This window comes from Perognathus longimembris, chromosome 1, assembly GCF_023159225.1.
Source record: "Perognathus longimembris pacificus isolate PPM17 chromosome 1, ASM2315922v1, whole genome shotgun sequence".
NCBI classification, from domain to species: Eukaryota; Metazoa; Chordata; class Mammalia; order Rodentia; family Heteromyidae; genus Perognathus; species Perognathus longimembris.
The window spans coordinates 109659091-109686966 of NC_063161.1; the positions used below are offsets into that span (position 1 = coordinate 109659091).

Here is a 27876-nt window from a genome sequence, read left to right on the forward strand (position 1 = left end):
CCCCCAAAGAAAGCACAGTGGTTTATAGATCATATATGCCTGAGGATTCTCTCAACACCTGACACTTGGGGAGGGGAGTACACTTTCTGAATTTTCTGGTACTAAAAGTATCAGAATAATGGACAATTCAGCGGTTCCCAAAAGTGTGAGACTTGGGAGCAACAGCAACAGCATCAGCATCACTGAGGACTTGTTCTAACATGCCAATTCAATGACCCCACCACAGATGCACTGAAACTTTTGAGGGTAGACCAGGCCTCTAGTGGTTCTGATGCTACTCTAATAGCTCTGCTCTTAGGTATATGATAAAGTCTTTTTTCACTACTGAGGAAACAGAAGCAAAGTCATGAAACTTGACAAAAGCTTATTTATTTGAAGGATCAAGTTTAATTCAACAACATTGACTGAGCAGTTTCAGGTATATTTACAGGGAAAATGTAAAAGGGAATAACGCATTTAGCCATAATCACATGTCATTGTGTCAGCATTTTCTTGCTATGCTGTTGTTTGTCTCCCTGGAATTCAGCCCTTTCTTGGCCTGTGCTACACATGCAGCATGATGCTTGGTTCTCCAAGCTACCTTATCCACTATCATCTCACACAGTGAACTTCAGGAAGAATCACCCTGCCTTTCTGAACTTTCCTGTATTTAAGTGCCCTGTCATCTTCTCATCCAGAACTTCTTCTGTTGCTGATGGAACATGGTGCTTACTTACCCTCTAGAACATGATGCTATCTATCTCTACCTCCATTTATTTTAAACTTCAGGCAGCTGCAGCAGATACTCTTTCCCAAGAAGACAACACTGCCCACCCCTTACTTTGAGTGAATGTCCTTATTTAGAGGAAGATGTAGAATCTTAGTCAGCATGGGGTATTGAATAAACAAGAGAAAAAAACAAAACCTTTTCCAATTATCATTTTCCTACAGGAAAATTCAAGTTCAAACCATTCTTTCTCCATCAAAATTTTCCTTGCTGTTACACTGATTTTTCTTAAGTATAGTTTAGTCGTTTTACAGCTCACTAGATTCAGATATTGTGACCTATAGCATAGGTAAGCAAACTAAGGCATGGGCTCATAGTAAATAGGGTTTTATTGGAATAGTCTTTCCTACATATGTACAACCTGTAGCTGTTTTTGTACTGCTGTAGCAGAGTTTGGTTAGTTGCACCTGGAACTGTATGGCCCACAAGTGTTTGTAATCTGATACTTTAAGAAAAAATTAGCACAAAGTATGTATCACATTTTAAATCCTTCAGTTTAAACAGAAAAGAGAAAGTTTTTTTTCTTGAGATTTCCTCATTCTTGAATGATAACTAGTCTGAATACAGACCAAATTTACTTACCCTTCAGAAACTGGAAGACATTGTTTCATTGTCTTTATGCACAGTTGCAGATTAGACATCTAACAAGGTGATGTTTTACTTCTTCTCATTGCAGGTTTTACGATTATCTCTTATTTTGAGTCCTAACAAGTGTCTAGGATATGCTGAAAAAAGTATTATTTTTATTAACTTGTTGGTCTTTCCTTAGGTCTGAAAACTTCTTTTTCTTCTATTCCTCTCCACTTAAATAGGGAACAGATTTCTTTCTTAACTTAACATTTGTATTTCATCTTCCTCCTTTTTAAATTTGTTCTTCTACGTACTATTCAATCACTAGACATGTTCAATCTGATGTCTGTGTACAATTTATAGGCATCATCTTTCTGTTGTGAATTTAGTCTTAAGTGGCAGCCATTGCATTATTCAGCAATCTCAGCTTTATTGGACAATAATATTTGTAAATATGTAGAGGTGATTAGCTATTTCAGCCAGTGTGAAGTAAAACTCTTAACAGAAAACAAATTAAAATGGAGTTTGGAAATAGTGTGATGAGTATACTACATTGGTAATGACCTGTCTGATAGGTTTATAGGATTCCTTGCCCCTTACAAGAACCAGTTTGAAGTTTAAGTCAGACTTCTCAACTCTGAGTAAACTTCTTAAGTATTACACTTTACAGCTAGTTGGGTTGAGTGTATTACACTTTATTATGACTGTATTACATTTGTATTACACTTTATAGTTGAGTTGACTGTCTAAAGATACTGGTTTTTCCCTCAGAAGTGATTACTTCTGGCATTACTGGGAGAACACATGTCTTAGGCTAGCAAAGATTGAATCCTCTGAGGCACTATCTCTTTCTCACCCCCACCTGTCTTTTTGTTGAAAGGTTTCAGTTTAGTAAAGAAATTAATGATGATAGAGGCTGGAAGATTCCAGTTTTTGCTTAGCTGAGTCACAGCACTGCTCCCTTCTGTTAAAAGATCATATTCAATTAGCAAATAGGAAGGTTTCACCTGTCATACATATGCCAATACCTGAATTTATGCAGTTGATTTGTATGTCCTATAATAATTAGGCTCTTAAAATATTATCTAATTGTGCCTTGAGCTCCCCGATAAGTGCATTTTCTATTATATCTGCCAACACATTTCAGTTGATTGCAATTGACTAACCCCCCCTCCCCCCACATACCAAAAAGAATTGTTGAGAATGTATTGAAACTGATACCAAGGCTTCCTAGAGATACTAAGATGAGATACTGAGTAATGTTAACATAGAGATAATATTGTTTTAGTTTTATGATTTTTTTGTCTCCTTTCTCTCATCTCCCTCCTACCATTTCCCTCTTGTGTGTGTGTACTTAAAAATGCTTCATTGTACATTGGATCTGAATGTACTGGGAAATCAAATAAGTGCCTGGAGTGTAGCATCCTGCAGGGACTAGTAAGAAATAAGACAGTTCTAGTGGGCTATGCAGCTCTCTCTCTCTCTCTCTCTCTCTCTCTCTCTCTCTCTCTCTCTCTCTCTCTCTCTCTCTCTCTCTCTCCCCTTCTCCCCCTCCCTCTCTCCTTCTCTCCCTCTCCCTCCCTAGAATGACTTAGAGATAAGGAGAAGCCATTGAAGGATATTAAGCAGGGGCTGACATAGGATTAATGTAAAGTGAAGGACCTGGCAGCCCTGAAGACAATGAATGGTAATAGAATGAAATAAACAATTAAGTTAGTTAAGAGGCCATTCTGTTCTGGGTAAGGCACTTCTTCCTCTGGTAGAGGAAGAGGCAGAGGCAGTGGCAGTTGCTATAAATGGGTACATAAAGATCACAGCAAGATTGAGGAATAAAATAAGCCTGAGTCGCTGATCAGCTGTGAGGATGAAGAGAAGTTAGAAGTTAAGTACGCATCTCTTGCAGTCTATGATAAAATATTGCAGTTTCCCAAAGGAAACTTATACGTTCTTTTTCTTTGCCTTCTAAGTTCCTTTTTTTTTGGTCTCAGGAAAGAAAATGTACCTATAAAAAAATTGCAGCTGCAGCAACATCTGATTTCATTGTGGACCTTTTTTTACCTGCAGGAGTGAAAAGTTGAGCTTTTGACTGTTCTGTTTCTTCTGCTTTCCAAACCTGACCCTGTACAACCATTTTTCCCCCTAACTCTCATATATTAGTACACAAATCTTGTGTTCATTGAAGCTGTTTGATATTTCCTATCTCAAGTAACGAATGTACCAATAATGTTTAGAGCTAATTGTATGCAATTTAATTTTCAGATTGTGGTAATCATTATTGCTGTTTTTGTTTTCATTTTCTCTTCCCCAGGCGTTGTCAGCTATAAATGTTTAACAAAATTATGCCCTTTGGGGTGATTTTCAATTTTCTCAGTTTGGGAGGCGTGTTTTTGTGTCAGTCATGAAGGGTTCGGATTTGGATTATTAAACACTTGAGCCCCCAGTTTCCACAGTGGACCATTTAACCTTTTCCATTTCATTGTAAATGTAAAGCTTTGCCCATCTGTAGGCTGTTTGGGTGTTTGCAAAGACCTCGTGTAATTTAGGAGTGTCTGTGCCTGTCCTCCAACCCTGTATTTTGTCTCTCACTGTACTGCAAGTCTGCTCTTTGGAGGCAAAACAAAAAGAACATCAGCATTTGTGGGTGATTTTACAGGCACACCTGGGGCCTTCACCTGAGTTCTTAGGCAGGTGGGGAAGCATACAAAAGAATTGGGCTTTCCTAACTGCAAGAACTATTCCACATCTGTCTGATGGGGTGTGACTGTAGAGATTTGTTTCCTTTAAAGTGAGCAGACTGTATTGCCACAGATGCTCTTGCCACTAGGGCCCCTGGAGGGTCAGGACTTGTTGATGTAATCAGTTCTGTTTCCTTCCTCTAATAGCTATTATTCTCTGAAGTGTGGAAATTGGCTGAGTTACTGAGTGTGAATTGATGTTCTTCTCTCTTTTAACCCTCTAGAAATGCATCTTCTGCAGACATCGGGTAAAGAGAGTCTCTGGAGCTTGTATCCAGTGTTCCTATGGCCGATGCCCAGCTTCCTTCCATGTCACGTGTGCCCACGCCGCTGGGGTACTGATGGAACCTGATGATTGGCCTTATGTGGTGAACATCACGTGCTTCCGCCATAAGGTTAACCCAAACGTGGTAAGGCCAGCTTTCCTTTCTCTGACAGCAAGACTGCATCTGGATTTCCTGCTGTACACTTAGCTGCTTTACTCAGCTCTATTACTCATTATGGGCATGTCCAGACTGTGAGTTTCTTGAGGGTAGGGATTACAACTTATGAATTACAGATATTTGTCCAGGACCTGCCAGTGTCTTGCACTGACACAATAAATAAACTGAGTTGAGTGAGTGAATGAACAGATGAATAAATGAAACTGTCTTTTTTGGTTTGGGATCAGTGCACGGGGCCTCTGCACATATCCAGGGTGTGGAAGGTCATTTCTTCAAGATGAACAATGAACAATGGGATTCTGCAGTGTTTTATTAGTCTCGTTTAGAAGAAATGAAGTATTGACAAGTGACTAGGGGTTTGGCCAGGAACTTCTGAGTACTTGCTGCCTTAGAATGGATAAAGGGAATCATGAAAGTCTTGGAAGGAGCAAGGAAATCTAATAGAAAAATAGGAGAGAAGAACAGAAAATATTCATTAGTTTTCTCCATTTCACATAGTCTTAACTTTCTCTAGGAAAATGGTATTTGCAACCAAATAACATGTGAATTTGACTGAAGTTCAGTTAACTTATTTTTGATGAGTGAGATTTTTTTCCTCTGTTTCAAAAGCCTAAAAACAAATATGAGGAGAGAGAGATAGATGATAGACCATTGTTAGTTTTCAAATTCACTATCATTATTTTTTTTTATTTTTTATTTTTTTTGGCCAGTCCTGGGCCTTGGACTCAGGGCCTAAGCACTGTCCCTGGCTTCTTCCCGCTCAAGGCTAGCACTCTGCCACTTGAGCCACAGCGCCGCTTCTGGCCGTTTTCTGTATATGTGGTGCTGGGGAATCGAACCTAGGGCCTCGTGTATCCGAGGCAGGCACTCTTGCCACTAGGCTATATCCCCAGCCCCCACTATCATTATTTTTGGCTAACAAAGAGAAGACTAAAGCATTGTAGAGTTGCCCTGCTTTGCTAACTTGCTGCTCTTTTTGCTATCCCTGGGAGACTTGGCTATAGGCTATTTCAGCTTAGCATGATCTTCCTGACTGTAATAACCTCTGATGAGCAGCCTGCCAAGCTACCATTATTGGCTTATAGAGCCATGACCCCACACACAGCAAATCTCCCATCTTTTTGTAATGATTACAGCAATTTCCATTGGCATCTTGAGAGATATTTGACATTTGTGGGTTGGGACTCTGTTCAGATGTGAATGCCCAAATGTGCAGTGAGGTTACCAACTGTCACACATATTTTAAAGTTGTTTTACATTGTTTCAGGTCATTCATTCATGCCTTGTTTTTAGTATCTTTAGTTGATGTGGTCTTGCTAAGAATAGTATTATATATTCAGTAGAAAATATGTTTAAAGACATATACTTTGTCATTTACAGTGCTGTCAGTAGTATTACTTCATTAAAAGATCCACATGAATGCACTGAGTATGAGCAAGGTCATAATCTTCAGGGCCAGAGTGGTTGAGCACATGTAGATTCTGCCAATAAAATCTGTGTCACTTTACTTTACACACAGTTCTTATTTCTGAGCCTCAGGTTCCCTGTCTATAAAAGATGGGTTCAAACCTCCCTACGTCGTGTTCAGTTTGTCACACTCGAAGTTTGGAGTTCACACTACTGTCATTTCTAGTTCTACGAGTGATGCAACCCTTTTACCAGAGCTAGTTTACAAAGGAGCCTTTTTCTGTTTCAGAAATAAGAAACTCAAGTTTAGATATGTTCAGTTCATGTTCACATCAATCCATTGATGAGGGCGTCTTTAATATATACCCTAATATTTGTTGAGTGCCTAACTACAAAGCCACATAGTGCTAAGGTATCCATCTACAACGTTGTGTGGAATCATACACTCCCATTTTAGTATTCCAATGCACTGTGATTATGGATGATTGTGTTGAAGTTGCCATTAAAGAGGTCCAGGTGTTTAATCAGGACCTCATTCCTGTTAACTCTAGTGTATGGTTTAGTCATGCTTGAATTACTAATGTATTTCATAAATGATAATGAAAAGAAAATATTTAACTTGAAGGAGATTTAGAAACTACTTTCCCCTATATTATAGATCTACTTTAAGCCTAGTATATTTTATAAATGGAAGCAAAACATAATTTACAGCATGACTAGTCACAAGTTTTCCTTATGAGGAAAAAAAAATTAGTGTTGCTGCGTTGCCTTTGAGTTCTCTAGGTGAAAACACTATTTTATGGACACCAGATTTCTGAAATAAAGTCTTTGGGGTATTACTTTCCTATTCTTCTTCAATTAGACACCAAGAATGGATTCCTTTCCAAAAGTGTTCGGGAATTAACCAGAGGGATTTATAGAACCTGGCAACTTTGCTTAGAAGTGTTGTGGTTGCCTTATTTTATTAAATGCCTTTTCCTTTTCACACATTAAGTGTTAAAATTTACTCAAATATTTCTCTTGTTGTAAATGATGAATGCTAGGGGACATGTTCCCTAGAGTAGGAACTACTTTGTCTATGCTCTCAACCGTGCCTTGATTATTTAAGGGTAAAGGGCAATTGCTAAATTGTAGCAGTGAAAATTATAAAATAAATGTCTAGGCTAACTTGGAAGCCTGAACTAGTTTTATAGAATAGAGGAGGATCCTATATAATATAGAAGAAATGAAATATAAACTGATGAGTTAATAGAATCTCCCTTTTTATTTACAGGATGATTCTGATTTTTTCCTTCTCTTTTCTCCAATATTTTCCAGATCTGTCAAGAAGGACCACCCAAATTATTCCTTTACTGTCCTAAATTTAAATAAACAAGCTTATTCAGCATTATTGATTTTATAGGCTAGTTATCCTGGATATAGCATAAAAATTTGTCTAGTTTATTATAGTATACTTTTCATCAGGTAATTAAAAAGGCAAGTATTTGAAAAAGTAGGTAGCTTTGAAACTCTTGAAGATATAGGTAGGAGTATTTAATAGAAAACTTATGGTCAATCCTTGTTGCTTTAGCCTAAATTTTAGTATTATAGCTATTCATGTTCTTACCAAACACTTTTTGAATGGCCCCTGCTGTCTTTCAAATGTAAGCTCTTATTTGGGATGTAGATGCTGCAGGAAGCTGACGCACCAGTGCAGGTGAGCGGAGATGGGGAACAGCGGCCATATCTTGGTTTTGGAGGCACTTCGAAGATAGACTTAAAGGCCTTGGTAAGTCAGATGTAGTGGAGAAGGAAGCAATACTTTCTAGTTTACTAAGAATTAATTACAAGAAAGAGTTTTTTTGTTGTTTTTGCTGGTCCTGGAACTTGAACTCAGGGACTGGGTACTGTCCTTGAACCTCTCTGTGCTCAAGGCTATCACTCAAGCACTTGAGCCATGGCACCACTTCTAGCTTTTTCCATATATGTGATGCTGAGGAATCGAACCCAGGGCTTCATGTATGCTAGGCATGCACTCTACCACTAAGCCATATTCCGAGCCTTTCAAGAAAGAGTTTTGCCTACATTAATTAGGCCTTAGTGTTGGAGCTATGAAACATACCTGTGGGTTGAATTCATCTTTTCCATTATTTTCCTTCTGTATAGAACCTAATTAATTGTTCAGTTTTGTTCCCTTTGTTTAGTTTTACATTTTTTTTTCCCCAAAAAGGGAACCAAAATTTAGCTATTCATCTAAAGTGACCTGGATGTTGTCATTTCCATAAACTCTCATGTGGTACCTCAGATCCTTCATAGGTTTGGTTATTTTTCCTTTAAGAATTTTGATATTACAGTCAATAAAGTTTGTTGTGACTGTCTGTACTCTTTCTTCCCAGACTTCTGCACAATTATTTGGTATTTGTGTATTGTTTCAGTCTTCTACCTTTGCTTCCAGTGGCCTGCAGAATTTTCTCTAATAAGGAAAAACAAGGAGAGAAGGCTGATGGAAACAGAAGTAAAGAGTAAACAGAGTAAAGAATTCTTGACAGAGATTTAAAAAGAATATTGCAGTGATTCAGACCTGAATCTTATCAATATTCCTAAATCTAGAATACACTAAAAAAAAAAAAAAAGAAATCCTGTATATTTCTATCAATAGAAATGTTCTGTTGTGATCTTAGTCCTTTTATCCCAGATTATAGAGAGCTATAGTCAGATTTGCCTTAGAGGGAAATGCTTAACCACAGACCTTTTATTATATTTACATTTGGACCCAAATGTCCCTTGTTCTCTTTATTAGGGAAACCTACTATAGACAGAATTTTTTTAATGTTGTTAGAAAATTAAATATATCTTATTTCAACTCTTAAAGCCCTTTTCAGTGTCCCTCAATTTGCTTTGTTCTAGCTATTTCTTCAGCTACTTCCTTAGGAAGGACCAAATCAGTGAGCATGAAGCCTTTCTTGTACCATGCTTTGTCAATAGAATGAATGCATCAGAAAGTCCTCAGCAAATCCCATGCCCTTGGCTTTAGGACATTCCATGTTTTTCCACACTATCTTAGCTAGTGCAGTTAGGAAGAGCCTTATTCTATCCTGCAGCTAATTAGTCATCAGACCTGGCTATGAGCTGTAGAAGAAAATGCCACTGACATCAATCTATTCCCCACACTAACTTCACAGCCCCAAGCCAGGGACTCTCATGTCTCTTTTGAGATACCTTCAATTTGCTTGCTGTCCTCCTTCTTTTTCCAGACTTCTCTCAAAATGTGGCCAGTTGGTAGGGTCCTTGTGCCAAACCAGTCTGGCACCAGCTGCATTGGTTCTAGTTCTACCTCTGATGCTTAGTATTTAACAAGGTATTTTAATTTGTGGATAGAGACAGCAGCTGTTTCCCACTGACAGCTTCAATTTTAATAAACCATGGGTATAGAATATAATCAGAATGGAGAAACTATGTAGGATAGAGCAAAATTTGAGTACTGTGCTGTGGTGTTTTTCCTGCCTACTTTAATCTTGCAGAGCTATCTAGTAGACATGGTCTATACTGTTTGGCTGCCACTAGGTCAGAAGAAAAGCTGTATTTTACTGTGTACTGTTGCTTTTTTATGTGGATTTTCTGAGGGAGAGGGAACCAAACTCTAGGTTTCATCCATGTTAGGCAGGGGCTTTATCATTGAGTTATCCTCCTAACGCTACAATTACTCTTTTTGGGGGGGATTGGTTATGGGGCTTGAACTCAGGGACTGGGTGCACTGTTTCTAAGCATTTTCACTCAAGGCTATTAGTACTCTACTACCTTGAGCCACAGCTCAACTTCTGGTTTTCTGTTGGTTAATTGGAGATAAGAATCTCATGTACTTTCTTGCTTGGACTGGCTTTGAACTGCAATCCTCAGATCTCAGCCTCCTGAGTAACTGAAAGTATGGGTGTAAATCACCAGGGCCTAATTTACAATTATGCTTTTATATGGAGCTCCATTCTAGAAGAATTTACTCTTAACAATCTGGAATTTCCCATGTAAGGAAAAATTTTCAAGTAATAAGATCTGAACCAGTCTCTGGATCAGCAAAACTACATTCTTACCTGATGGCAGAGCTATACTGATTGGCTATTATTTTGAAAATAGCTGACATTGTACTAGTGAGCTAAGGATTCATATTCATTTGTCTTGTCACCCTCAAGGACAAAAACTAATTTCTGCTCTGAAGTGGCTGTGTGTGTGTGTGTGTGTGTGTGTGTGTGTGTGTGTGTGTGTGTGTGTGTTTGTTCATGAGGAAATTAATGTAAATTGATGAAGTTTTAAAATGAACAAGTGCCAGGGGGTTTTAGCCTCCCACGCTCTCCTGTCCTGCAGGAGAGATGGGAAAGCGTACCCCATGCAGACGGGTCCAGGAAGAGGATAAGAGGGCTGACAGACTGCCACCCAGCCCCCCTCTCGACGGAGGACACACAGGCAGTCCGGGAGCCAGTCAGCACTAAGACTCGTTTAATGGCGGCAATGAGCTGTTCTTATAAAGGGGAGGGGTACGTGCACCTACGTAGGGGCTGGGATTTGATGCCTGAGCTGTCCATCAGGGTGGAGCTCCAAGGGACCTCCCTAAGGGGCAGCCTACATCTACGTGGACCACCTCCGGGTTCACCACCAGGCGCCATCTTGGCTACATGTGGTCCCAAGGCTGGGAGGCGGGGCCAGCTAGAACCACCTCTTAATGATGCAAGGCATGGGGCGGGCATGCCACACAAACAAGAAGAGAATTAATATCTGATGTTTGATCATAACATAATCACAGATGTATATCAGCACTTTTCATTAATTCTTATGTTAGAATAAATACTTGTTAAGAGTGGCACTGTGGGTATATCAGAAAGAATTTAAAACTATTTTAATTGCTACTGCAACAAAGTAGAGGTTTTATAAAACTTAGATATTCAGTTCTTTCAAAATATTGATTTGGAGTCTGTGTGGAATAATGTGGCTTCATCGGAATGAATATTTTCCTAACCCTTTTATTCTAGCTTTGTAAAACCGCTTTAAAAAATGCCTAGCAAGCATTAGGACTTGATTTCAAACATCAATATTGAAAAAAATTAATTTTCATCTTAGATATTAGGTTTTATCACAAAAGTAAACTGAGAACCCCTAAGAGAAATTTGTTATTAGGTTCTCTCTTCACCAACTCTTAAGTGTGCCATGAAGACAGGGAGTCAGTCAGTCAATAGGCTTAGGATACCACCTGTGAGGGTCAACTGTATTAGGAAATAGGGAGATGGGATGCCTGATACTTACCTCCTCCCAGGATCACTTATCTGGTTACATTTATTTTAGCATAGGTAAGGTTTATTTTCACATGAAGTGCTTCCTCAATTTTTCATAGAATTAATATTTCTTAGTTGTTTGAAAATTTAAAGCTTCTCATAAGGCATATACTATCATCTGATAGCTAGTTACAGCAATTAACTAGTGCCACTAATCCCATATTTTAATATTAGTATGAGAGTCAAGCACCATAGATACAGTGAAAAAATCTAAATGGACCATGTGAGCAGACACGTGACAGTGAAGGGTATTTGACATTCTCATGTCTTATAAAGTATATGACAGGATTTTCAGTCCTCCATGGAGAAAATAGTAATTACGTGCCATAGTCAAAATGGAATCCACAGATTCTGACAAAATGTAATGAAATGAAAGTATGATTTTTAAGACTACTAAAGGCAAGCAATAGAAAAAGCAATTAAACTTTCTACAGTTCTGTCTGAACAGCTATTCTCTAGGTCTACATTTTATGCCTACTTTCAACGAATGTGACAGGTGAAACTTTCTATTCTTTCAAAGGCTGTATGAAGTTTCTTCACAGGAAACCAGGGAGATCTGAGCAAAGCCCAACTCTGTTGTCTTGCCCTTCTATGGAATATTGGAACGATCCTGGATTCTGACATACATCTCGTAGACAGATGAATATTCATTCCTCCAGGTGGTTTCTGGACATTCCTCATCTGAGTTGACTTGTTTTTATTGTGAGGTGTCACACATCCTCTTATCTTCTCATCCCATGCTGGGTGCAGAACATTAATGAAATTGTGGAGCAGTATCTGAAGAAACATAGGAAGTCCTTGTTTGTAGCACTCCTCAATGGAAGATCATTTTACCTTTTTAACAGTAGTGGTTGACTTGGCATTGAAAAGCTTTGCTTGGAGCAGAAACATGGAGAAGCAAAATGCCCTTTTTGTATGTGTGTGAGCCACAGATTCTGTTTTTTAAATTTAACTTTATCTTTACTTATAAGGTGATGGGGGGGTGGTTATATAAGTAAGGTAATGATTACATTTGTTTTTATACAATGTTACCCCATCCCTCATTTTCTCCCACTTACCCCTCTCCACCAAGTTGTATGGTTGATATCCAGTCTAGTGTCAAGTGAATGTCTTTGTTACATTAGGTCGTTCTTTGATCTGCTGTTTCTGTGATTCCCTTTCCCTTCCCTTGGTTGAATGATCTTATATACAAGACACAAGGTACAGAAAATCAAGAGATGAAAGAAAAAAAATAAAAGAAATAAAAAACTATGTACAGGACTTAATAAGCACCCCTTGTTTCCATATCTTGTAGTTCATGTTGATACATTTCATTGTATGTGGTCCTATGTATTACACAATTGAGTTGTTGAGATCCCTTGTTAAGAATATCATAGACATATTCTAGTTCTTACAAATGAGGGAAACCATACAACCTACTTTTCTTTTGGTCTGGCTTACTTCACTTAACATAATTTTCTCCAGGTCTTTCCATTTCATTACAAATGGGGCAGTGGAGGCATAGAACTCCATTGTGTTTATATACTCCATCTTCTTAATCCATTCATCTACTGAGGGGCATCTGGGTTGGTTCCATATCTTAGCTATGGTAAATAATACTGCAGTGAACATGGCCGTAATGGTAACTTTAGTATTGCCTTGTTTGTGGTCATTTGGGTAAATACCCATGAGTGGGATTGCTGGATCATAGGGGAACTCTATGTTTAGTCTTTTGACTATGTTTAGTCTTTTTTCTTTTTCAGAGTGGTTGTACCAGTTTCATTTGCACCAAAAGTGTAGTAGTGTTCCCCTTTGTCAACATCCCTGCCAGCACTTGTTATTACATTTCTTGATAGTTGTCATTCTAACTAGTGTGAGTTGGAATCTCAATGTTGTTTTGATTTGCATTTCATTTGTGAGCCTCAGATTCTTACTGAGGTACTTTTAAATTTTGTTGGTACCTCCTTGGATATTGGGTAGACGCTTAGTTATATTTATCTTTCTCCAGTACATTATATAAAGTTTATGTCATGCATTTTATATATACATATAAAACATATTATATAAAGCTTATATGTCCTTATACTGATAGTTTTTAATTATACCTTAAATCTGCTGTCATGTGCACCTTTGTTTTAGAGTTGGAGAACAGAACAGTGCTCTTACTAGATACTGAGAAAATACCTTTATCTGAGGTTACATGGACTGCTGAGATTAACCTGGTGTGAAGGAGGACCACAGTCATGAGCCTGGGGAGAAATAGTTTTATGTTGTAGCACCTCTCAGCCTGATTGCATTTTATTCCTGCTTTCAACATATGTGATAGGTAAAATCCTGTTGCTGTCTCCACTGGATCTCCCAGGAACACAGTATATCAATCTGTAGCACAGTCCTAGGTCCATAGATTTACTCAGTTAACATGAGACAGACTGATAGTGGGATATTACTTGACTTGATTAACAATGGATATTAGTGACTCTTGATTTTTTTTCCTTTTGATTAGTGTGAGCAATATAGACAATATCTGCACTCTACCCTATATATTATGGTGCAACAGGTAGGGGAAAGCTTTTGGGTAATTTTCTTTTTATGTTTCTCCAGTTAATTCTCCTGAAGTCTAAAATAAACCTAGGAAATTTGTGTTCTCTCTCTGTGTCTTACAGAGCTGTGCATCTTTATAGCACAATTACTTCCTTTGTCCTAGTTTTATCTCCTTGTCAAGGTGACCACCTTCCTTTGTTGAGCCATATATCAACACTGACAGAGATTATAAAATAACAATAGTTAACATTTATGTAGAAGGTTGTATAGTTTGTTGTACACTTTCACACATAGAGCTTTATCTGATCTGTTCCTCACAGAAACCTTGTGTGGCAGGTTATACCCACTCAACAGATCTGTCTACAGAAGTCGACAGGACTTGCAGTTCTTGAGAATTAGGGAATACAACACTTTATTTAGATTGTATTTTTTCAAGTCATTTTTCTAACCTGAGGCTGTTGCTTCTACTAGTTTATGTGGTTCTATTGCTTTATTTTCCTTCTTGGTGGTACAGAAAGCCTGCTAAAATAACTAGTTGGGTTTTTTTGTTCATTTGTTTTTATTTTTTATGTTACTTTGTTAAGAAAACTTTGACATCACTTTAGCGTGTTGAACACTTTCATTAAAGTCTTTGAGAATCACAAATTCCTATAGGCAAAAAGGCTATCATATAGTGATCCCTTGTATCCATTACTTCTCCCTGTTGAAAATGTCCCAGCAGAGGTCCCTAAAATAAATTGCTACTTTATTTTATTGCTGAACACATGATTTTTCCTTCTCATTTTATTCCCTCCAAATTCTGAATCTGTCATAAGCCATGTTTGGTCTTTCACACTTATATGTTACATTTTGCATTTTAGAATCCACTTGTTAATTTGACTGTACACACACTCATTTTGTGTGAATGAGATTGTATTGGGTCTCTAATTCTCCCCCAAGTTTTCTGTTGCAACTCAAGAAAGCTGAGGAACTCCTGAAAGAAAAGAAAACAAAAACAAAAACAAAACCAAGGCATTGCTTCCAGGAGTGGGTCTCTAGAGAAAGATTCACTTGCTCTCTAGAATCTCCTGAGAACAGATCTAGCTCTAAGAGAAGGACATATCAGATTTCAGTCTAGCACTGGTCACTGCTAGCCCACAAGTCACCCTGAGGATAACTGGCTTCTGCTCCTCATCAATTGAGTTGCTCACAATAGCAAGTAATGCCTTCCTGGTGAGAAATTCCAACATTAGCTCAGTTAAGCAAATGTTCAACTGCCCCTAAAGACTGCCCCTTCATTTGTAATCACTCTTTCTCTAGCAAGAAGGACCGCTATCTCAGAGATGAGTGAACTAGTGATTCAGATTCTCAGTGTCTCATGCAAACCTTGTTCCTTATACTTCCGAATATATTAAAGTAAACAAGACCTTAAGTCTGCTAAGTATCTGCTTACTACCATTCCCCACCATATTATATGCTTGTAGTTTAAAAAAAAACCCAGGAGAAATGAAGTACATGTGAACAAACAGACGTGTAGAAAATTAAATACTCAGGACACTTTTATGAGTCTGCATGTGATTTTTATGGTGTAAGAGCAATTATTTCTTAATGAAGCCCCAAGGACTTAGGTTGTTCTGGGTAGAAGATTTTTACCCAGCTCTTGTAATTTTACAAAGAAAGCTTTCATTATTGTAGGCATGCTTGAAGGTATGTTATTAAGAATTGGAAAAAATTGCAATGACTGTTCTATTTTATGTAGTATTTTTAGTAATTATTAATGATAATAGAAAATACAGAGGAATAGGTAAAGAAGAAAATAAAAACTCACTATCCAGAGTTTTTCTATTACCAACATTTTAGTATTTTTTTCAGTATTTCTTTTTGTTCTGGGCATATATATGCAATATATGCAAGGCTTTTTGAACATAATGCTTTGAATTGGCATACCATTATTTCTGATGTATTCTTTTGTCCCAAAGAAACAAAAGCACAGTGTGACACAGATTCAAAATGTGAGTGATTAACTACAGACCTTGGTGGGAGGAACTGCAAGGCTTCATTGCAAAGGATATAGAAACAGGAATAAAGATCAGTGGGCATTTTACAATGTATCACAGCATGTATACATGACATTATATGTGTGTACATGTATGAATACTGAGAGCATGGAAGTTACACATTTTACATTCTATCACCAGTTACCTCCGAGCCCACATTGCTGATAGTGTGAAGAGTGCTGGAGAAATGAAATCAATTCTTGTGTGAGGAGATGCTGAACTGATGATATCTCTAACAGAAGAGGCAATTTATGGAAGATACAAAAGAAAAAAATAGGAAATATAATTTCTTTAAGCAACTATTTCAGTTACATTGGCCTTCTTCCTTGATTTCTTCCAACATTTATTCTCCTGGTTGAGGAATTGAGCACTTAGGACACAGATGAATAGCACCTCAGGCTGCCTATTACTAAAGCCTTGGAAAAGTTATTGGACTGTACCTCAGTTACGTTGTATATTTCAAATAACAATTACTTTACACTGTTAATGGGGAAAATTCTCTCTCTCTCTCTCTCTCCCTCTCTCTCTCCCTCTCTCTCTCTCTCTCTCACACATGCATGTGCATACACACACAATGAAAGCTGTAGATATCTTGTTTCCAAGAACTCATTGGAATTTCTGTAACATTATAATTGTGCTCCTAGCATCTCTAACTGGCAATAGCATTTCTTTAAATGAAGTGGTTTGTTGGTGTGTTGCCAACTATTGTTTGTTTCTTTCTGCTTAGTTCATGTTAAAGAGAATTCAACTTTAGCAACCTTACCCTGAACACTAATCTTCAAATACCATGGCCATTTCTTTAATCTGGTGAAGCCTTATTGCATAACAATTCTCTTCTTTGCTCAGAAATGACCATCTTAACATCAATAGATTCTTATGATTTTCTGGTATTTTCAAGGATCTATATAATCAGTTATGGTGAATGCTTGTCAATAAATTTTTCCTGAAAAAAAATAAACTAGAAATCCTATCAAAATAGCATTATGAAAGAATCTGTTTTCCTTAATGTGTCCCATGAAACTGTCATATTTGATGCTTAACAGAATATTTATTTAGATGAAGATTATATATTTAACTTGTGTGCTGGCCATCTTCCCAACAAGCCACTGTGCAAAAATTTCATGATTTCTGATCTAGAGTTAACTTGCTTTTTTTTTCTTTATTGTCAAAGTGTAGTACAGAGGGGTTACAGATTCTTATGTAAGGCAGTGAGTACATTTCTTGTTCAACTTGTTACCTCCTCTCTTATTTCCCCCTCCCCCTATCCTCCTCCCCCCAAGAGTTGTACAGTTGGTTTACACCAAATGGTTTTATAAGTATTGCTTTTTCAATGGTTTGTCTTTTTATTCTATGTCTCTTGATTTTAATATTCCCTTTCCCTTCTCTAGTTCTAATACCTATATAAACAGTTTCCAGGGTACTCAGATGAGATACAGTGGTAGCGGGGGTACAACCACAGGAAGGGAATACAAGAGAAATAAAACTGAACAAAACAATTGAACAAACAAACATAAGAAAAAGAAAAAAAACAAAAGGTACAATTTCACATGGCATGTTGAAAATAATTGCAGCAGTGATATAACTCTTGTTTCTGTAATGTGGAATTTGTTTCACTTGGCATCATCTTATATGATCATATGGGTGTAGCTATTGGGGTATTTTGATCTTCTACCATGACTAGCCTAATCATGTACTAGCTATTCCCTATGAGGGACACCATAGGGTTTATTTTTCTTTGGGTCTGAGTCACTTCACTTAGCATGATTTTTTCCAACTCCTTCCATTTCCTTACGAATGGGGCAGTGTCATTCCTTCTGATGGAAGCATAGAATTCCACTGTGTATATGTACCATATTTTCCTGATCCACTCATCTACTTAGGGGCATCTGGGTGGGTTCCATGTTTTAGCAATGACAAGTTGTGCTGTGATGAACATAGTTGTGCTGGTGGCTTTAGTGTGGTCCTGCTTGTAATCTTTTGGATAGATGACCAAAAGTGGGGCTGCTGGGTCATAGGGGAGCTCTATGTTTAGCCTTCTTAGGAAGCTCCACACTGCTTTCCAGAGGGGTTGAACAACAATGTAGTAGGGTTCAGGTAGGAACAAAGACAGCCTCTTCAACAAATGGTGCTGGCAAAACTGGGTCAACACCTTTAACAAACTAAAACTAGATCCCTATCTATCACTCTGCACCAAAATCAATTCCAAATGGATCAAAGACCTGGAAATCAAATCAGATACCCTGAAAACACTACAAGAAAGAATAGGAGAAACTGTAGAACTCCTTGGCACTGGAAGAAACTCCCTCAATAAAGGTCCAGAAATGCAACAAATCAAAGAAAAGGTGGACAAGTGGGACTGTATCAAATTGCAGAGCTCCTGCAGGGCAAAGGGCATAGCTTCCAAGATAAACAGAAAGCCCACAGATTGGGAGAAGATCTTTACTAGCCATACAAAGGACAAAGGTCTGATGCCTAAAATATACACAGAACTCAAAAAAGTTAAATTCCTCCAAAACAAATAATCAAAGAACCAACAGCCCCCTCCCTCAACAAATGGGCTAAAGGCCTATAAAGAGACTTCTTTGAAGAGGAAATGAGAATGGCCAAGAGTCACATGAAAAAGTGCTATACATCACTGGCCATAAAAGAAATGCAAATCAAAACAACATTGAGATTCCACCTTACCCCAGTAAGGATGTCCATTATCTGGAAATCTAATAATAACAAATGCTGGAGGGGATGTGGCCAAAAGCTTTTTTTTTTTTTTTAATATAAAGCTATCTCAGCATTCTTTTCCCTTAACTGACATATTTTATTCTTCACACATAATTAATTTCACCACAAACCTTTTTAATTCCCTTTTTCTACCCATTTACATGCCTACCACTTACTCCAACAAAGGGTAACATGTCCCTAAAATTCTTTCTCTGCTTTTTCTGGACAGTAAACAACTGTAATCACTCTATATACCCCCCTGCACAGCTCATCCATTCACTCCATCTCTCATGTATCCGTCTCCTAGTTTACTTGTTCATCTTGCAACAGCAGTTATAAACACTGTACTGGGTACTTGTGAATTTGACCATGCTGTAAAGATAATTGTGTGGCTAGGGCCTTCATAAAGTTGTATAGAAAAGTTTTTGGGAGTCTTGGGGTTGGAGGATGAGACCACATAAAATTTGATCTCATCCTCTGGGCCATAGCCATGCTCCTGCGTTTGACTGATCAGAGACTGATGGTGAAGAGTGCAGGCCTGGATTGTTCTCGTGAGGCTGTCTTGATGCTTGTTAGTGTGAAGTGAGGTGGGTCTAGTTATCAAAGTCTTTTATTGAGATACAGTAGCAAGAGTGGTTTAAAAACTTGAGGAAAAGGAAGGTCTCTAGTATGTTTTCTATTTTCTAAAATGAAGCCAATTAACATTTTCTGATTGTTAGAATATATTAGACATTGCCAGAAACCATGCAGGCATCTAGGTACAGAAGAACAAAGGGAAAGTTTATTTTTGGCAAAGGGGGCCAGCAAGACCCCTTCTCACCAGGAGAAGTGAGAAGAAGTGCAGTCTATTGTCTGGGGTGACGTATATAACCTAGGATGTCTTGAAGGCAGGATCCTCAGTGTGGACATGCAGACTAGGGGCTTCATCATGTCGGCCTAGGATTTAGGGCTGCTGCCCAAATGGCACATAAGAGGTCCTGCAGCTGCCCAGGCCTGAAGGTCACTCTAAGGGGATCTTGTTGCCTTATATGGTCATAATTGCCCTAAAGGAGTGCCATCTCAAGGAAGAGGGGGTGGAGGCTAATTATTTACTGCCCTTACTAGATGGGCCTCGTGTTGCTTAAAAGGGAGCATGCTAAAGCTATGGAAGTGGAGGCTATCAGGCTTACGCTGATAATCTACAGTCTTATGTATTTTATGTACTTCATCCTATTTACAGCAAATTTTTGATGTTAAGAGTCAATGGGTAAGGAAACTGATATGCATTAAGTTCCTCCCCCCCAACCCCCAAGATCACATAGCTAATAAGAAGCAGGGTTTAGAATTAAGCTCCTAAACTCTATGGTCTCCCTTATTGGGAATAATTAGCACAGGTTTAGGGAAGTCACAACAGAGGATCACAAGAGCCCAATAGTTATACTTATGATCACATAAGATGATGCTAAGTGAAATGAACTCCATGTTATGGAAACGATTGTTATATCACAGTTGTAACTGCTTTCAATGTCCCATGTGTATCTGTAGCTTCTACTATTGATGATGTTCTTGTATCACCTTCCTGTGGTTGTATCTACACTATCTCTGTAATCTTATCTGAGTATATTGGAAACTGTGTATACTGGTGTTAGAACTAAGAAATTGAAAGGGAATACCAAAATTGAGAGACACAGGGTAAAAAAAGACAAACAACTACAAAAGCAATACTTGCAAAACTGTTTGGTATAAGTGAACTGAACACCTCATGGGGGGAAAGGAAAAAGGGGAGGAGGGAGAGGGGAATGAGGGACAATGTAACAAACAGTACAAGAAATGTATCCAATGCCTAATGTATGAAACTGTAACCTCTCTGTACATCAGTTTGATAATAAAAATTTGAAAAAAAAAAAGAATTAAGCTCCTAAAACCCCACAGTATCTCCTTTGAGGGTGACTTCATTTTTTGTCGTTTTTAAAGAAACGATATGCTTATTTCATTTGTAGAATAATACTAGTTTTAATAAAATATAAGCAAAAAAATTATGTTGTGAAACTCTGACCAGTCCTAATACATATCACTCAACTACTGTGTGTGATAAACTGTTGTGAATATGCCCTCCTAAAGTTAGTTGTAACCTGTAGGTGATACAGTGATATACTGAGCTTCCAAATGGCTCAAGAGAAATAAATCATATATACATCCAAGCACAGACATCTTTATCCCCTTTCCATATACACATACAACACATACCAAAGAGTATGCAAATAATAAAACCAATGGTCAAATGCTAATAATAGCAGTATACAAATGTAATGAATATGAGCAAATGGCCAATTGTTACGAAATTCTTGATGGTAAGCTATTTGTATTCTTGAAACTTTAATTTGGATGTATTCTACGACGCTGAATTTCAAAAGTTTAAAAAGTCTTGGTCAAATCAGTGACTGTTTTCTCAATAACTATTTCCTTTTGTCTTATTTTCTTTCCTTTTTCTCCCCTCTTCCTCTGTCTCTTAGAAATCCAAGGCATGTGAGAAGGCCATCTCTGTTGGTCAGACAGTCATCACAAAGCATCGGAACACGCGGTACTACAGCTGCCAGGTGATGGCGGTGATGTCACAAACCTTCTATGAGGTCATGTTTGATGATGGCTCCTTTAGCAGAGACACATTTCCTGAAGATATTGTGGTAAGAACACTTCTTTGGGTGCTTGCTACCCAGTGTACTTTTTGTGAGACCAAACTAGATGACTCTCAGAAATGTCTCTTTGGGCTGGGTACTGGTGGCTCAAGCCTGTAATTTTAGGTGCTCAGGAGATCTGAGGTCAAAGCCAGCCCAGGTAGGAGAGTTCATGAGACTCTTTTATCTCCAATTAATTACAGAAAAAGCCAGTGGCTCAAGTGCTAGAGTGCTAGCCTTGGGCAAACAGAGTCCAGAGATAGCACTCAGGCCCAGAGTTTGAACCCCAGAACTGCTGGGGGAAAAAAATTCTTTCACTTTATGAGTGACTCATATCACTGAGTATATGATTTTTCAGCATCTTAAATGGTATCCTGATGAACTTATACCATTTTCCTAAATCATTTTCATTGAGAAATAGAATTTGACTGTCTGATTTTATTTGTTCTACTACAAGGAAGTAATCTGAGGGATTTATTTTGCACTGTTCTGGGTGCTGAGCAATCCAGGATTTAGGATCGAGCAAGACCCTTCTTGCAATCCAGGATTTAGGATCGAGCAAGACCCTTCTTGCTAATCCTCATTTGACAGAAGATAGAAGGGAAATCTAGGTAGGATATGGAAGTTCTTTTCTAAAGGAGTGGCATCAATCTCATTAACTGGATGCAGCTTTTGAGGCCTTACCACCTCTGAAAGTCTTCCCTTGTGATACTCTACTCTCGCATCAGTGACACATCAGTTTTGGAGAAGTATTTAATCTGTAACAAACATGAACCTGCCTCTTAATTTTGTTAAAAAGTGTTAGCAAACTTGAATTCCTTCTGATTTTGTTTTTTATGCTGAACTTGAATATGACATTTAGTAGTCTGTCTTGACAGTGTGTTTAAGTCTTTTGATGTTTCACACAGGAAGAACAATGTGGCATAACTATGTCCCAAATGCCCAAACTGTGTGTGTGTGTGTGTGTGTGTGTGTGTGTGTGTGTGTGTGTGTGTGTGTGTGTGTGTGTGTGTGTGTGTGTGTGTGTTGGGGAGGAGGGGAGTTGTCTGTCTATACTCTTCTTTATCTCAATGTACACCTTGGGGTCTTTTAGAGGAACTAATAAACGTGTCAGTGCTATTGGCTTTCCGTATTTTGGGCTTACTTTATGGCACTTTCTTCAGAGGGATTTTTGACAGAGATTAACTGCCAAAACAGAGAACAGGGTTAGGCATTTTGGCTGGAATCCCTTCTCTTCTTGGTATTGGTTTGGGGGAGACAAGCCATAATAATGAATTTGTCACTTTCATCTTGTCCTGTGACTCTGAATGCTTTGCTTTGTTTGTACTTAGATAATGACTTTTTAATGATGAAAATTATTCCTTGTGTGTATTTGTGAATTAAATATAACTTTCTGAGATTGCTTATGAATATTGTAGGGTTTGGGTATTGTGGGGGCAAAGAAGCATTGATTTGGTCAACTTTGTTATGCTTACCTCTGTTAAGAATAACAATTATTGCTGGAAATTGAGCTGTAGCTCATAGTGGCAGAGCACTATCCTTAATTAAACACAAAAGCTCAGGGACAGTGCCCAGGCCCTGAGTTCAAATCCCAGGACTGACAAAAAAATAATAACAAGTATGGAAACAAATTTGATCATTTGGAAGATTTGTAGAACAAATAGATTTAAACAGATTTTGAATCCCAGGACGTGTCTATAGATTGAAATCATGAATTGCATTTTGCAGGACTGCCTTTTGCAGTTTCATATCATCATATTCCCATTGCCAGTCATAAACAGCTGCCCTTAGTCATTTGTTAGTCTTAGTCTGCATGTGCTGGGTGCCATAAATCATGCTAGGTGTGAAATATGGTGAGGAAGAAGACAATTCCTGCTTGCTTAAGGAGGAGCAGGCTGGAAAATGGGTTCTTTCTCTATCATGAATATATATAGAGAGAGGAAGAAAGTTTTTTATGGAATTGGCTCCATGATTATGGAGGCCTAGAAGTTCCTGATCTGTAGTCAGCATACTGCAGACTCAGAAAGAGTTGATACATTGTAGTGTGAAGGAGGAGTGTCTCATCTCCAAGTTTAAACTGGATCAGGCAGGAAGAATGCTGTCTTACTGGGGGGCGGGGAAGGGCAGGGGGCCTACTGGTTCTAGATGAGTTTTTCAGTTGGATAGAACCATCCATCTTCAGGAAAGCCATCAATTTTTACTCATTCTGATAGTTTAAGTGATATTTTTACTTTATTTACATTTTATTGTATTATATCTTTTTGTGCCAGTACTAGGGCTTGAACTCAGAGCCTAGTTCTCTTAACTTTTTTGTTCAAGATTGGTACTCTACCATTTGAGCCATACCTTTGCTTCTAGCTTTTTGTTGGTTAATTGGAAATAAGAGTCTCATAGACTTTGCTGCCTTGGTTCACTTCCAACCATGATCCCAGCCACCTGAGTATTTAGGATTATAGGTGTGAGCTGCCAGCACCCAGCTTAAATGTTAAACTTTCCAGAAATATCCAGAAATAGTTTGGCCAAATATCTGGGTAAACTGTGCTCCAATCAAGTTGACACAAAATCAAATATTACGGGCTGGGGATATAGCCTAGTGGCAAGAGTGCCTGCCTCGGATACACGAGGCCCTAGGTTCGATTCCCCAGCACCACATATACAGAAAACGGCCAGAAGCGACGCTGTGGCTCAAGTGGCAGAGTGCTAGCCTTGAGCAAAAAAAAGGAAGCCAGGGACAGTGCTCAGGCCCTGAGTCCAAGGCCCAGGACTGGCCAAAAAAAAAAAAAAAAAAATCAAATATTACAAATATATTGTCTTATAACACCAAGCTTATAAATTTCACAAGATTGTTCATCATGCAGTGTCAGAATCCGAGTTTGTGGCAGAATCTGCTTTCCTTTTCTGGAATGCAGTCCCTGTTCCAATCCATTTGTAGTTCTCTGCAGATCCACAGTAGACAGTGCAGTGTGCACTGTTAGCATTCAGGTCCCCCAAATGTATACAGGTTTGAAAGATAAGGCTTTAAAATTTTTAAGTATTAATAAGGATGGAGAGCTGTGTTTGTTACAGAAATTTTTGAACCAGTATGTCAATTGAACTTCAATTTGAAATACATGAATTTGAGGCTACATTTAAGATATAATGTGTTTATAACTAGTTAAGAAGTTTCATATATACATTATGTTCTTATGTACTGTAGTATAGATAAATTCATACAACACATCATTATTTAAGCCATGGATGGAATTGTTTGGTCATCTCACTTGCATTTTGAATATTTATCAACATTAGGATTACCTTTTTGGAGATGCAGACCTTACTCTGTGTCCTAATTGGGAGTTTCATTAGAATACAAGAAAAAATTTAATAAGGCCTGTTTCTATCTCAGTATCTTGCAGATCATGGAATAGTAATTATTTTATGGAAGCACCAACTACATTTCACAATTCTCAGAGAAGTCTTTTGTCCATTACATGCATACCATGGCAACAGAAATCTGTCTGTGGTAGACCCGTTTGTCTATCTAGAAACTTGGAATCCACACCTGAGCATTTCAGGTGTGTCACAGGAATTATCATTCATCATTGAAGTAGCACACCAGTGTTACTGACTTATGAAGAATTTGTTTTTCTAAGCCTCCACTTTGTGAACCAGAACTGCAATTTCATGCTTTTGTTTTGTTTTGTTTTGTCAGTTGTGGGGCTTGAACCCAGGGCCTGGGTGCTGTCCTTTAGCTTATTTGCTCAGTGCTTAGTGCTCTACCACTTTGAGCCACAGCAGCACTTACAGTTTTCTGGTGGATAATTGGAGGTAAGAGTCTCATGGACTTCCCTGCCCAGCCTGGCTTTGAACCATGCTCCTCAGGTCTCATCCTCCTTAGTAGGTAGGATTACAGACCTGAGCCACTGGCATCTGGCTACAATTTCAGTTTTTTAACTATGAAAGTCTCAAGTTTCATCATTCAAAGCAATGTATTTATGTATGATATAAATATAGTGCCTTATGAGAACTGATGCTTTACTAAAGCATATTTCCTTATTTATAGAGTCATTGGTTACAAATAATTTCACAAATCCCACAGATGAGGACCCTTTATTGCAGGCTGGCTTATTCCATATCTGCGAATAAATTTAGTAGTCATTAAAATACTTACGTTGGGCTGGGAATGTGGCTTAGTGGTAGATTGCTTCATGCCTTGCATGTATGAAGTCCTGGGTTCGATTCCTCAGGACCACATAAATAGAAAAGTCTGGAAGTGGCACTTTGGCTCAAGTGGTAGAGCATTATCCTTGAGCAAAAAGAAGCCAGGGACAGTGCTCAGGCCTTGAATTCAAGCTCCAGGACTGGCCAGAAAAAAATAACTAGAGAACAATAAAAATTAAAAAAAAAAATAAAATGCTTATGTTGTGTGATACCAGACAGAGCACTTGGAAGAGTAAGAGAAACATTTTTTGGGCTACCAAGAAATTTCTCTACCTACGTATTTATTCTTTGGTAGCCAGAACATGTTAAAAAAAAAACCAAAACCCTCTCAACAATCATATATCTGTACAATGTGTGTATCAGTCCAGTTAAACTCTGCATGCAATCTGTAACTGTCAAAGGAAGTAATAAAAGATGTATTGGTACATGCTTCTGTCAGTCTATGAAATTGCTATGCAATCCTGATGAACTTTTTGTCTTTCACTGTGTTGATAGGAATGAAAATTGCCCACCCGAAAGAATTCAATGAGCTCAGAGATTCCAGGGCCTTTTAGCCTCTCTGGGGGCCTAGGTTCCTGGAGTAGGTCCCTGTTGACTCTAGAGTGAAGACTGCTTCTTTCCTCTGGATATAAGGCTCCTTTCAAGGGAGGATGAGATGTAGCCACCACTAGATCCTTCAAGGACCAGCGCTTGTGCATGAGTTGAGAAACAGGAAGTTGAGAACTTTCCATGAACACTGGTTCTGTTTTTCATTTCCTATGTTGAAATGTGAAAGCAGTATTCTCCAAGGTTTCTAAGGGTGAGGTGCCATGGTTTTCTAGGGCTGTAAGTACAGACTGCAGGTTTTAGAGTCAATGTACTTCACCTTCAGTTCCCACTAAAGAAGAGATTAATAATGTCTAGGTTCAGGGATTTTCAAAAAAATTAAATGAGTCAGGCACCAATTGTTTGCACCAGTAATCCTATGTACTCAGGAGACTGAGATCTAGTGGATCAGGGTGTGAAGCCAGTCTGGTAAGGACCATGAGACTTGATCTCCAAAATAATGAGCAAATAGCCAGATTGGAGAACTGGCTCCAAAGCAAGGTTAGCCAAAGTGAATGAGCAAACAAGCATGAGATCCTAAGTTCAAGTCTCTGTACCAACCTCTGCTCCTCTCCCCCCCCCCAAGGAACTAAATGCCTATCATATAATAGGCTCAGGCCTTTTAAATCTTTTAGGATATTAACTTCAGTCTGTATAAATCTCCCACTCTTATCTAGCTTATGATGTCCTTTTCTAGTCTTGCTGATACTTGAAGACATGCTTTCAAAACTTTGTTCCAGTTTATTTGGTTAAACCAGGGCCTACACCATGTCCATGTGCTATAACGTAGAGTAGTAGCTTTTAAGTTTCATAATAATCTACTGCCCTATATTCCTGGCAGTTAAAAGTCTTCAGTAGATTTTCATTATAAAACCTACTGTAAAGTAAGTTGATTTTCATTTTGCAAATGTTGTACTTGTCACACAAAAAATCCAGAAACAAAAAATCTTTGGTTTACCCAAGCTTTCCAAGTAGATTGTACAAAGCACAGCCTAGATTATAGTCAGCCTAATTGTGTTCTATGTCTTTTGTCTCCTTACTTTAGGCATCTTTTCAGAAAATCTGTTCTTTGTCAAAGAATATCTTATCTCTTATTTGAGGGTAATATACAGCATCCAGTGTGTGTAGTTTGGGAAACTTAGTGTTCAGCATCACAGGTCCCTGATGAGCAAGCACAGGACCCTGATGAGTAGCAGCTGAGGTTGGAGATCTGGTAGCACACTTATCTAGGTATAATCTGGGATACTAGGGTTAATAACAATAAATTGGTTGAGTAGGTTTAAGAAAGTATGGGATACAGGAAAACATTTTGGATTTTCAAGGGTGGCTTGATTTTTGGAATGCCTTGAAGTTTCAAGTCAGGAGGCTATACTGACATGACAGTTGCAGCTACCAGCAGGCCACCTCAGCTCTGGGAAGTTGTACCCCATCCTGGACCATTTTTTTTATATTTGCTGCACATTGGTGCTCTTCTTTGTTACCTGTACTCCCTGTGCCAACTCTCTATTCGTGCCAGCAATTCTGCTTCTTGTATTATTAATGGACATTTGTGAGAGAAGGCTGTATTACTAACAGTTGGGAGGTTCAAAGTCTGAGGTTTGGTCTCCAGTGAGCGTGGTAGATTACAACATGTTATAAGTCCACAGTACCTTCTGGTACTGCCACCTTGAGGACTAAATCTTCACAGGGGACATTCAGCATCCAAAATGGCCAGGGCTTTGAAAACTTTTTTTGTTTGTTCGGTGTGGCTCCCGTAGCATTTAATAGCTTAAGAAGATACTCTTCTTTGTAAAATTGGGGGTCTGGACATACCAAATCTCAGTTTTACATCCATGGGCTGGCCATAATGAAAGAATTCCTGTTGTTATTTTTATTTTAATCACTATGCAATTTAAAACTTAACTTTTCTAAGCCTTAAAAATTTAGCTGATCACATTGAAATTAAGAT

The 27876-nt window shown here is 38.3% G+C and overlaps 1 protein-coding gene across 3 annotated transcripts in view; it reads left to right on the plus strand.

Annotated features, from left to right (window-relative positions):
* Positions 1–27876, plus strand: part of Kdm4c (lysine demethylase 4C) — a 314587-nt gene that overhangs the window by 258480 nt on the left and 28231 nt on the right. For 2 of the 3 annotated variants that reach the window (XM_048347291.1, XM_048347179.1), the window contains 3 exons: positions 4296–4481; positions 7588–7689; positions 20982–21152. In XM_048347291.1, coding sequence (XP_048203248.1) covers positions 4296–4481; positions 7588–7689; positions 20982–21152 — 459 coding nt within the window. The remainder of the gene's footprint in view (positions 1–4295; positions 4482–7587; positions 7690–20981; positions 21153–27876) is intronic. The other variant, XM_048347255.1, reaches the window with a different exon arrangement.